The sequence below is a fragment of the Rutilus rutilus genome, assembly GCF_951802725.1.
Source record: "Rutilus rutilus genome assembly, chromosome: 3".
Lineage (NCBI taxonomy): Eukaryota > Metazoa > Chordata > Actinopteri > Cypriniformes > Leuciscidae > Rutilus > Rutilus rutilus.
The window spans coordinates 16394397-16407088 of record NC_140211.1 but is presented as its reverse complement, the minus strand read 5'-3'; the positions used below and the strand labels follow the sequence as shown (position 1 = coordinate 16407088).

The following is a 12692-nucleotide window of genomic DNA, read 5'->3' as shown; positions in this document are numbered from 1 at the left end:
TGCCAATTTTGCCTAATTTGTCCTCTGCCATGTAAAAATGTTGAAGACCCATGTCCTCAATAAACGACATGATTTGAGGAATTGTTCTTGTTTGTAGCACAGACCTTGCAGGACAGGTTCTGCATGATAATACACCACTAATAACCACAAAGTGGACAGATGATTGACTTGTTTGGAACAAGTCAATCATCTGTCCACTTTGTGGTTATTAGTGGTGTATTAATTGTTCCTCATCCAAATGTTGGTTGCACATACTGTAAAATATCTCAATTGTTAAGTCCTGTATGCAAAATATTCCTCTTAACAATAGTGAAGTGATGTTTGAAAAGAGTTTGCCATTTTTCCAAGCCAGATAAAGACAGATTAGCGCAATGAAAGATGTGCTTTAGGTCTTTTGGCTCAGCAGTTGACTTTTTTTTCCTTGCTTAATCACTGAAACGCTGCCAAAGCTAATACGTGTCCGATTCAAGCCAATGACTTCATCGCCTTCTAATGACATTTCTAATCTATTCGGCCTCGCCTTGGCTGCTATGTACAACTTCATGTCCTTTAACCATAATTAGAAATGATTCGTTTTTCTGCTCTGCGGTTCTGAAAAGTGTTTTTCTCTGTGCTGTTTTAGAAATCGAGGAGTCAATTTGAGGTGTAATGCAGCTTGTCAGAAGTGAGAGGAATGATACAGAAGTGTTGAATCCCATGTTTTCCCCTGTAGAGGTGTTTCAAGGAAGGAACAGCATATTGCGCATATGGTGTTAGAAATAATAACGCACATGCACACACATTCTCACACTATACAATCAGGCTCTTTTCTAGTCTCTCTAGTCACACACACACATTTTTTATTATATTATGACAGGAACCTCTCTTATTGACTTCTTGAATTAAGCTAATTAAGCTGATTAATTCTGCCTCTGCCTCCTCATTTCAGTTGTCCATCAAAGATCTTGGCTGGTTGCTGAAAGGTTGAAGGTGTGAACCCCAACTTTTACCATTGTGCACTTGATCAAAGCACAGCTAAATTACTTGCTTAGATAATATAATTTTTGTAAAGTTATGCAAAAATACCAAGGATTTCTTTCAAAATAAAGAGCAAGAAAAGGAAATTAAGCTGTAGTTCAGTATCAGAATAAGGAGAAAGACTGCAGATTATCGAGGTGTTTGGAAACATCTCATTGCAGCTGAGTACAATAGATTTTAATTGGAATTTTTGCACATTTGTGTGCATCATTGACCATATGGCATATGATAATGTGCCTCTGTGAGTTTGTGTGTGAGTTTTCCATTTGCACGTTCGTCATATTGTTATGTTTGTAGGAAATTCAACAGCACAGTTTTAAACACATTACAAGTATTTATGTATTTTTTTCCAAAATCTAGTGGCTTAAATATTTAGTAAATGTTTTAAGTATCTTGCCTTAATTGTTACTGAAATTGTTTTTTGTGTGTGTAATTGAAAAAAAAAATCATCTTCTAGATGCAGAGTTGTTAACTAAAACTATTAAACATGGTTTTCAGTAATTAAAATAAAGCTGAAATAAAATAAAATATAAATATTAGATGAAAAAACTTAAGCTTAAAAACGTATACTTCAGTTAGTTGCCAAGGCAACTTTTCTGATTTTCATTTAAGTTGCAGTACTCTTTCATTTAAGTTGCAGTAAGTTAAACTCTTTATTTTATCATGCAGACTTTGTTCTTTCATTACTCTGTTAGGTCACTCTTTTTGGTTTGATTTAGTTTTTTGTTTCCAGTTGATTTTGTCTTTTGTTCTGCTTTGTTTTTCCTCTTTGTATAATATTGTTCTGAAACTCATAGGTAAAGTAAAAAAAAAAAAAAGCGTTGCACTATGCTTGAAGTCATTGATGCCAAACACAATTGGGTCTCGCATTTAGACCACAAAATGGCATGGTTTACAGTGCACAATTCAACTGGGCTAGTTGTAGGACTCTTTCATTATGCATTTCAGAGCTTGGTAGGATAAATCAACATCCATTTTTGTTGCACCTAAAGTTTCACAGAGAAAAGAAAATAATGCAGGTTTGGAACGACATTGAGGTGATTATACAATGACTGAATTTGTACGTTTTCTCTAAGGTGTTCGAATGCTTGATGGAGACGTGACTGATGTGGTGGAGGCCAAGTCTCTGGGAATAAGGCCAGACTACATCGACATTTACAGTGCCAGCTGGGGCCCCGACGATGATGGGAAGACCGTGGATGGACCGGGGCCTCTGGCCAAACAAGCCTTTGAACTGGGAATTAAAAAGGTTGTTGTCTCAAACTCACACACACAAACAAGAGGAATTTCTCAATGAGTAACTGTCATTGTCAGGGTTGTTAAATGAAGACTAAATCAAAACCACAACATTTAAAGGGAATTAATATTTGTAAAGTTTGTAGAAATAAATAGTTGTTAATCTTGTCAAGTTGTTGACAACTTGGCAGTGTAGTTTTTGAAAAAGAATAAATAAATAAAAAGTCTATTGTATGTCTTTGTTCAAATGTTTTTATGTCTCTGCAGGGCCGCAAGGGTCTCGGCTCCATCTTTGTTTGGGCGTCTGGTAACGGAGGCCGGCAGGGCGATCACTGCTCTTGCGACGGCTACACCAACAGCATCTACACCATCTCCGTCAGCAGCAGTACGGAAAATGGCAACAAGCCCTGGTATCTGGAGGTCTGCTCCTCCACCCTCGCCACCACATACAGCAGCGGAGAGTTCTACGACCGCAAAATAGTTAAGTAACTCGTCCATGTTCCCACGAATATGTGAGTGTCACTCACACAGACATCTGTTAGACCACAGAAAGTTCATTCCTGAAGTCCACTAAAAATGTCAACCAATATGTTATCCATTGATTAAAAACATCTTACTTTTTTTTTAAACATTTAGTATTTTAGTTCTTCAATAAGGTTGACCTTTCTCTGACACTTGTACAGTTTAAAAGTTTTGGGGTCGGTAAGATTTTTCAGTGTTTTTATGCTAATCAAGGCTGCATTTTTTAAAATCGAAAATACAGTAAAAACACTGATACTGTTAAATATTATGACAATTTAAAAGAACTGTTTTCTATGTTTAATAGATTTTCAAATGAATTTTTATTCCTGTGATGCAAAGCTGATGCTTCAGTGTCACATGATCCTTCAGAAATCATTCTGATATGCTGATTTGCTAGCCTAGAAATCTAGACGCACCCTAGCGGCAGCAAAATTTATTTTGGAAAAACCAAACTCAGGTCAGGCCAATCACATCGTGTATAGAGTAGGGCTTAACATAATGACGACAGAGTTGCGACGGTTCCCTGCTACTTGAAAACAAAGAATGGCAGCTGCTGCTGGCGAACAGCGGTCTTTCGAATCGGCTTTGGCCGCGACTCTGGAGGACTTGGAGTTAAGCTTTTCTTTGAGAAAAGGGCAAAGAACGGCACTTAAGTCATTCTTAAAAAAAGGAAGATGTGTTCGGAGTTTTGCCGACTGGATACGGCAAAAGTTGAATATACCAACTAGCCTTCTTCGTTGCTCTGATTGGTTGTAGCGCTATCCTATTGCGTGCAGAGGGATTTTGAGAGACAACCGTTTATCCCGCCCCTCGGATTGAGCCGTGCCAATGGTGAGTTGCCAGACCTAACATCTTGATGTAGGTCTGGCTTGCCAGGCTACTGATTTGCTGCTCAAGAAACATTTCTTATTATTATCAATGTTGAAAACAGTTTTTTGTAGGGACCATGATATATATTTTTCAGGATTCTTTGACAAATATAAAGTTCAAATGAACAGCATTTATTTGCAATAGAATTTTTTAGTAACAGTGCAAGTCTTGATTGTCATTTTTAATGCATCCTTGCTGAATAAAAGTATTACATTTATTGACTTAACTAGTCTTAATTATTGACTTACCGATCAAAATTCAAGAGATGTTTAAAAATCTAAAATGTTAATATTTTGCAAATTGTAACAAAACAAAACATTGCAACTCCTAATTTAGGACCTTTGTTTACTTTTGCACAATAATCACTTTTGGTTCTCTGTTGTGATCCTTGTTTCCTGAAGCAAAACCGGTTGCGATGCACTACAGAGTAGATGAAGTTGTTCTGTTTCAAAAGAGCAAAGGAAATCTTGTGTTCCATTATATGACCCCTTTAAGCATGTATCTTGTAGCGTGTACTCCATCTGTCATCTTCTTCAACCTTTTGTCCTCGTCTTACTTTCGGCCTCGTATGTTCTCGGTTTTATTAGGTCATTTGCTCTCTTGATGCCACATATTATGTCCTACAATTCATCTCAATTATTTCTGCGACACATTCTCCTTTCATTCCTCCTCATCACCTTCTAACCCTAAGTATTAAACATCTGACCAGTTGTGCAATGAACATTAATAAAATGGACGTGCTGTTCCATTTCTGAGGAATCAGGTGTTTTTTTTTTATCTTGTGGAATGTGGATGATAAAATGGATGAGAATCCCAACATTGAAGGACAGATCTATCATCTTTTGACCGGACCAGTATAGGAATGCAGGTTTATATGGTGTTTAATGGTGATCTGCCAAAACTCAGACATCTTCTATAGATCAGCTGTCCTAGATTCTGTTGCTTATTCTGCTAATACAGCTGAGCTCTTGTTGTTTGGCTCTTTCCACAAATATCTATTGATTAAATGAGACACTTGGAAAAAAGACTGGGGCTATATGTTTGGTCTGGCTCCCATCCGCATGGAAAACCGCAGGGAGATATCAAGAGAATGAAGAAAACTAGTGTTTTTTCCCCCTCTATTTATCTTTCTCTTCCAGCAGTGCAGATTATAACGTTATCATTAAGAATGACTACTATGGGTTTTGCTTTTCTTCTGGTATTTGGTTAGTAGTTGTGGGCTTAAGAGCTCATTTACACATGCATACACATTTTTTATCTTTTCTCGCACACTAATTTTGTTTACACCGTGTCTACACCGGAAAATACTCTTATTGTTTTTTTAGTGGTGTTGATGAAGCAAGCATTACTATTATTATTACTCCTACGTGAAGTTTACCTAAACCTTCAGTGCAGAATTCACAATCCAGTTCACAATCCCATAGCTCAGGGGACTATACATCCCCCACCATAGTAAAATAAATTAGATTTCTCTTGTCATGACCACTTTAAATTCACTTTTCAGAATTTAAAGACACAGTCTTGCCTTGATTATTTACTTTGCATCAAAAATCTTTTTTATTTCTGGCATTAAGGGGAGACACGGCAGGCAAAAACATTTTTTTTTTTTTTTTTTTTACTGGTCAATTTTGAGATTTTGGACTATTTGTCTTCAATAACATGCCTTCTTTCAGACTTGTGGTGAAAAAAAGTCCAAAATACACATTTAGCTCTTTATTTTACTACACTTTGTCTATTTGCGTCTGTAGATTTCTCCTAAATTCAACAAAAGTTGGCGTTCTAAATCATCCCGCTGCTCATCAATCATCACATATACCGTTGGAAAGCTCTCTCTCCTGTACAATGCTGTCGGATCCAAATATGGTCATTTCCTTTTTATCAGCAACCAATCGTGAAAGTACAATGGGGCATTTATCTCTAAAAGAGAAATCTCATTGGCTGATGTCAATTTCTGACAACGTGATTCGGTCAGATGCATCACGTGACGTGCTCTGACATTTCCAGAGTGTGTTTTTGACTGTTTTTCACGATGGTTCTGTTCAGTTGAAGGCCATAAATGCTATGTTATATAAGTTTTGATGTGCTTTAGGTGGTTTGTATTGTTGATTGCTAATGATTTGATAAGATATTTTGTCTGTAAATAGTTGTTTCCACTAAAAAAGTATGAATTTTTACAATACAAACCTTTAAAGGCCGTTTTCTCAAAATGTTTTTTTTCTCATACTCTGAGCCAGATATCTCCACTTCAGCAGCACTTACATAAACCAAACTTTCCAGTTGTATTCCTATCTATATTCGTAAGGTTTTTAAAGAGGGGTTTGTTCATATTTTTTTCAGATTCTGATTTATACAACATTTTATACCTAAAAACGGGGCGAAACTGGATTTTTTTGGCTGTTGACAGTCTTTTGTGATAAAAAGAGATATCCAAAATCCCCTCTGTAAAAACCATGTTTTTAACCTGCTATGCAACTGTTGGTATATGCTCCAAATGATGATTCCTCTGGGAAAATTGGGAAAAAGTTGGCAATCAAAATTGATCCTATTTATTTTCTTGGCGCATGTTACTGGTCTTATTCTGAATGATTGTGAACGAAACTTTAAAAAAAAAATTATCAAAATGTCTTATGTACTGTAATAAAGCCAAATGCATTCACTTCTGCCTCTATTCCAGTTACAACGCTCAGGGCCCTATTTTAACAATCTGAAATGCAAGTATCAAACGCGAAACGCTAGTAAGTTTGTGGGCGGATCTTGGGCGCTGTTGCTATTATACTGGTGGGATAAATTACTCTTGCGCCCGACGCAAATCTAAAAGGGGTTGGTCTGAAGTAGCTTCATTATTCATAGGTGTGGTTTGGGCGTAACGTGAAATAAACCAATCAGAGCAACATCTCACATTCCCTTTAAGAGCAGGCGTGCTTGTTCCATGGCGGATTGCTATTATAACGGCGGATTTGCCAGGCGCACACCAGGAGCGGTTCACAGCCGAGGAGACCGACGTTCTCGTCACGGCTGTAAAAGACAGAGAAGTGACATTGGGGATGGGAGAAACCCACCCAAATTAGCTTCAGTTAAACAGGCGTATAATAATTTGGGTAAATGTGTAAGCTAGATTTATGCCTATTTTTTCACATCTTCATGGACACAACAATGATTTCCCTCGTGTGTTAATATTTTGCCTTGTAATAATGTATGATTTGCAAAAATGAAAACTGCTGCTTCTGTGTAGATGAGAGAATCAAAGTTTATGCACGTTGTGCACACACTACATTATGGCCAAGCATGCGCCCTTAAAATAGCATATGAATAACATGCGCAACGCGCCACTGACTAGGTTTTTCCTGGTCAGTGGCGGAATTGTTTTCTAAACCTGCAAAATGGCACCAGGGAACGTTTGCGCTGGAACACGCCTCCTCTTTTCGCTGCATCGCCCCCGGGAGCGCAAGATCATTCCCTAATTTACAGACGTGCATCTGTGGAGGGAAAAGTCTGCTGTGCGCGGGTGCATAATAGGAATGATACATGCGTCAGTGTACAAAGTCAATTGCGCTGGGTGCAAGATAGGGCCCTCAATTTTTAAAATTGTTCATTCCAATAAGCACATTCATTTTAGCCTCTTTTCAAGTATGAAATGCTCACTTTTTACAATCCAATCAACATCCAATGGACAAAATCAAGTCTAAAAAATGTCTAGATTTTTCCCCCTTTATCATCCAACCCTAATGACCTATAAAAATTATTCAATCACAATGTAGTTTTTACCTGTTAACAACTCCCTTTTTAATTACTTTTTTAAAGACTTTATAAGGATAGTGAATAATTTAATATTTTTTAATAATCTTTAATTAGCAAAATAGCTAATTCTTTTTTTAATTTGCAATCTTAAAAACATCTTAAATTCCATTTCCTTCAACATGCAGATGGTTGACGAGAAGTGTGTTAAAAACATTTCTTTCTCTTCAGAAAAATTTAAAAGTCTATTACTGTCATGTTTGTTTCCTGACTGCTGTTTTTAAACATGAACATATGCCACTCAATTGACTCAACACATGCACACATATTGGACGAGAGCATTTGTCTTCTATCTCAGCGTCTTCCTCGGGACAGTGTCAGTGGCACTGACCCCATGTTTGTTCTTTTGAGAAACGCCAGTGTAATCAAGCTTATGTTTGATTGAAGACGCATTCGAGCGCTCGCTCACTCTGCCTGCGGGCTACTAGAGCTGACCCGCTGATTCCCAGAAAACCACAGCGATGGAATATTTACAGAGCAGTGAGAGCACTTTGCAGAAAACCACTCGTCCCATCACTGTCATGAAAGAGCATTCTTTCAGACAATGTTTCATCTGAATGTAGGACCCTGACGCCTGCATCATTTCCCTCTAGTCAAGTCAAGTCACCATTTTTTCTATAGCACTTAATACAATACAGATTGTTTCAAAGCAACCTCACATTAATAAACAGGGAAATAACAGAATCAATTATGCAAACTTCATCAAATATGAGACAAATTGAAATTCTGCTATAAAGCAGCTCTAAAAATACAATTAAGTGTCTTTTAACGAAAGAAGTGGCTGCACACAAATCTAGAAGACCTGCCATACATGTTAATAAGATTTAAAGGAAAAAATGTTCTCTGTTTTTGTTTCAGACTCATGTACGTCCACTAAACTGAAGTTGTTAACTCTCTGTATTCATGTGTTTCTGATACCAGGTGACCACAGACCTGCGGCAGAGGTGTACCGATGGCCACACAGGCACCTCAGTGTCTGCACCGATGGTGGCAGGTGTCGTCGCTCTTGCTCTGGAGGCAAAGTGAGGTTTCCATACAGTTGCAGAAAGCTGCACTGCTTCTTTAAATTTCAGTGTTTTAACTAACTTTCATTTATTGGTTTAAAGGGATGGTTCACCCAAAAATGACAATTCTGTCATCACTTATTGCATTTTCACTGCTGGCTCATTTGGAGCATTTGTTTGAGAACCTGGAACAGTTTTCCTCTTAGTTTGGTTAGTTTAGGCATATTTGAACATTGCAACTGCACTCGGAACCGCACCAAAACAATCGGTCCGAATAAAATGAGAACTCTGGAGCAGTTCGGTTGAGGCAAGAAAGCAGTCTGAACCAAAGAACCATGCAGTATCATAATTCATAATGTTTTACATAAAGTTAGTAGTATTAGTTATCGCAGTTAAAAACTAAAGAGTAAAATATATATATATATATATATATATATATATATATATATATATATATATATTTGCATTTACCCAAAATAAATTTTAATGTTGTAAATACATTTTGTAATATATTTTGACATTTCAGTTAAATATATTTTCAATTTTAAAAATGTATTTCATTAAGTCATGCTGTATGCTATTAGTTACCTAAAACTATAAAAAAAATGTTATTTGAAATAAAGCTAGAATAAAATTAAGTAAAACTTGTAGATAAAACTTTCAACTCAAATGAAAATTAGAAATGTTGCATTAGAAACTAACTGAAATAAAATAAATGTGCGTTGAAATATTAAAATTACCAAAATTGAGGTAAATGTAAAGTAAAGCTACATTAAATGGAAATAAAGGCAAAAGCACATAAAATTACTAAACCTTAAAATAAAATTAAAATATAAATATAAAAATAAAAATAAAAGTTAATTAAAAATATGAATACAAACTATAATAGTATATAAATAATGCTAAAATAACACTGGCTGTTTACAGCATGTATGTAAAATATTTTTTGGGCAGAAATTATGACAGAATTGTCATTTTTAGGTGAACTACCTAAGCACTTACACTTTTCATAATTACTCGTCAGTTCTTCTGCCATTCAGTCAGTCTGTATGAATGTCATATTCATGACCTTTTAAACTAAACAGGGCTCCAGACTGCGACCAATTGGTCGCATTTTGCAACCATTTTTCTGCCGGTGCGACCAAATATACCACAACGTTGCAGAGCAGCGAATGCAAACAAAATGAAAGCGGGACGAAAATGCACTACTCATTCATGCTTCACGGACCGTTTATTAGTTCGGACCAATAATAGACAGCGCAGCGCACTGAACTTGCCAGTCGCGGGCCGATCTCGATCACGCGACACTGTTACTAAATCCCCTTTCACACAGAGATTCCGGAAAATACAAAAGTGACCCGGGTTCGTTTGATTTTGATTCATTCACACAGCCAGTGATTTTCCCGGAATCAGAGAGTGCGTTCACACACAACCTGTAAAAATCCCGTAAAGACACATGACATCGATGTGACTTGTAATGTCTCAGCAGCGTCTTAAATTTGCTTATGAGCTGCGATTGTTGATTGATTGACGAAACCACGCTTGTGCATTTTTTTTCTCTGATTCGATCATAAACTTGCGCATTACGTAACGTTTCACTAGCTGGCGAATGATCCCGGCTTCAGCGGCATCACTACGACACGGCATTATTACGGCTTTTGTTCACACAGCGCGCGTTCCGGGACTGAACACGGCAATGTTACTAGGTCCCCAACCCGGCATCGATGCTGGCATCAATCCCGGGTCGTGTTTGCGTTCACACAGAAGGCGTTCTGGCAATTTGCCAGGATAATCGCACTGTGTGAAGGGGCTTAGGAGATTCAGACTCTGGAGATCCATTAACCATAGATATCAGATCAAACAGCGCTGACGTGGAAACCAGGAGAAACACTTATAGAAGGCTTTCAGTCCACAAATCAGCAACATTCACCATAGATTTAGGCTAATGTAGTAACTCTAAACATAGCTATGGTATTGTGACAGAAATAGTCAAACGCTTACAAGTACTACACATCTTGTTCCAGCACTTCAAAACTATAATATCATTAATAAATGTTATTTTTAATGTGATGACCAACACATTTTTTTGTTCATCCTTCAAAGATTGTCCTAAAACTAAATATTTTAAGATGTAGGAAAACTCTTATTTAAACACTTATTTAAAAAAAAAAAAAAAATTGAATTACCATTGTAAACAGTAGGATGCTTATTGGCTATGTTCATTCCCTAATAAAAAAAATTTCACTCGTTTTGTTTTTTAATTAATAAAGACATTATGAATTATAATAATTAAAGTTAATTTCATCTACACTCTAAATTAAGATTAGTGCTTTATTGTCAGCCCCAGTGCTACCAGATATTTTTTGTAGAACTCACCGGAGCGTGCTGCTGCCCTCAAATGTTAGTCTGGAGCCCTGTGAACTTAAAATAAAACTGCACATTGTAATATCTGTACGTGAAGTCTATTTATTATTAAAGAATTTGTCAGTATTACAGTTATTTTGGGGGAATTTTGAATAATTGCATTGCATGCTGATTTAAGGTGTGCCCCTACAATTTTCTGATTGCGCTCCTAAAATTTTCAGTCAGGGGCTACAGCGCTCCTAGTAAAAAAAGTTAGTCTGGAGCCCTGCTAAAGGGTTCTGCTTACATGCCTCAAATTAAGTTTGTAGACAAATATATTACTATTAATATTATTACATCCTTGCAACTGCCTAACAACAGCCTAGAAACCACCCAGAAACCCCTGTCAACTACCTAGCAACCATGCAGTGGTTATTAAAATAAAGAACATTGAAGGTTTATTGCTCTTTTGAAATTCACTCTTATTCACACAGTCTTTTTTTTATCTGTTAGAGTGAAGTAAAACAAAACGTTCTGAATATTTTGTGATCTTACTGTCTTGAACTTAACAGGACCGTCTGCATGTTGAGAAGTTTTATGAAGTCCAGAAGTCTGTCCCAACCAATCAAAAAAATGACACCCAAAAAAATTGCAGTATTTTTCTTTTATTGTCTGAATGTGATTGTATGTTATACATTCAGAAGGTGGATTTAGTCTGGTGCAGAAAACAATAGAAAACGTTGTAACGCCGATTTTCTGAAACATTGAGTGGAGAGATCCACATATGAGAAGGGCATCTGTACCTGCGGGCATAAGAAGCCTGCATGCGCTGCTGTTCTCCAGTAAGTATATTCGCTTCTCGTGCGGTAAGCGTGGCAAAGCTGGTGGATCTCTCCACTCGATGTTTCAGAGAACTCGCCATACTGACGCACACACATAACGGCTATGTACAGGCAGGACATGAAACGTGTGTGGCACACACAAGAGAAGGAAGGGTTAAGGCGACCCCATCCCCAAAACCGAATGTGCTACCGAGGTTCTGGTGACATCCAGCCGGTAGTAACGCACAAACGTATGGGGAGAAGCCCAGCTGGCAGCAGAGCAAATGTCCTGCAGCGATACTCCCCTGAACAGAGCCCACGAGGCGGCTAAGGCCCTAGTGGAATGAGCTCTGATGTCCCCTGGGGGCTGCACTCCCTTCGATTCTTATGCCAAAATTAAAGCGTCCACAAGCCAATGTGAGAGGCGTTGCTTAGATATGGGATTCCCCTTGTGAGGGGGTGCCCATGAAATAAAGAGCTGATCACTCTTCCAGAAAGCACTGGCCCCAGCCAAATATGTCTGTAAGGCAGGGACAGGACACAGGGCATTCAGCCTTTGATCCTCCGTGGAGGAAAAAGCAGGAGGGTGAAAAGTGGACAGCTCCAACACCTCCGATGTGAACGCAGGGAAGCATTTTGACATGAAGGCCGGATTAGGCTTAAGGAAAACCTTATCTCCACCAAGAGAGAATTTAGTGCACGGGGAATGGACCGAGAGTGCATGTAGCTCACTGACACGTTTAGCTGATGCCAAGGCCAAGAGCAAAGCAGTCTTGAAAGACAGCAGCTTTAGGGAAATATTTCGGCCTCAAAAGGAAATTGAGACAGAGCCTCCAGCACCATGGAGAGGTCCCATTCATGGACCGTTCTTCTGATGACTGGCAAAGAGCGACGGGCACCCTTCATAAATCTGCGGATTAGAGGATGCTGCCCAACCGTTGAGCCCTCAAAACCCACATGACAAGAAGAAATCGCTGCCAGGTAGACCTTAATTGTGGAAAAAGACCTGCCCTTATCCATAAGACATGGCAGGTGTCCTACAACACTTTCTCAGATCAACCGATTTGAATCAGTCGTTCCGTTT

The 12692-nt window shown here is 38.0% G+C and overlaps 1 protein-coding gene across 1 annotated transcript in view; it reads left to right on the top strand.

The window, feature by feature from the left end:
- Nucleotides 1-12692, top strand: part of pcsk6 (proprotein convertase subtilisin/kexin type 6) — a 94747-nt gene that overhangs the window by 19201 nt on the left and 62854 nt on the right. The window contains exons 7-9 of the mRNA XM_084405153.1: nt 2094-2266; nt 2521-2733; nt 8362-8462. Of these exons, the coding sequence (XP_084261279.1) occupies nt 2094-2266; nt 2521-2733; nt 8362-8462 (487 nt within the window). The remainder of the gene's footprint in view (nt 1-2093; nt 2267-2520; nt 2734-8361; nt 8463-12692) is intronic.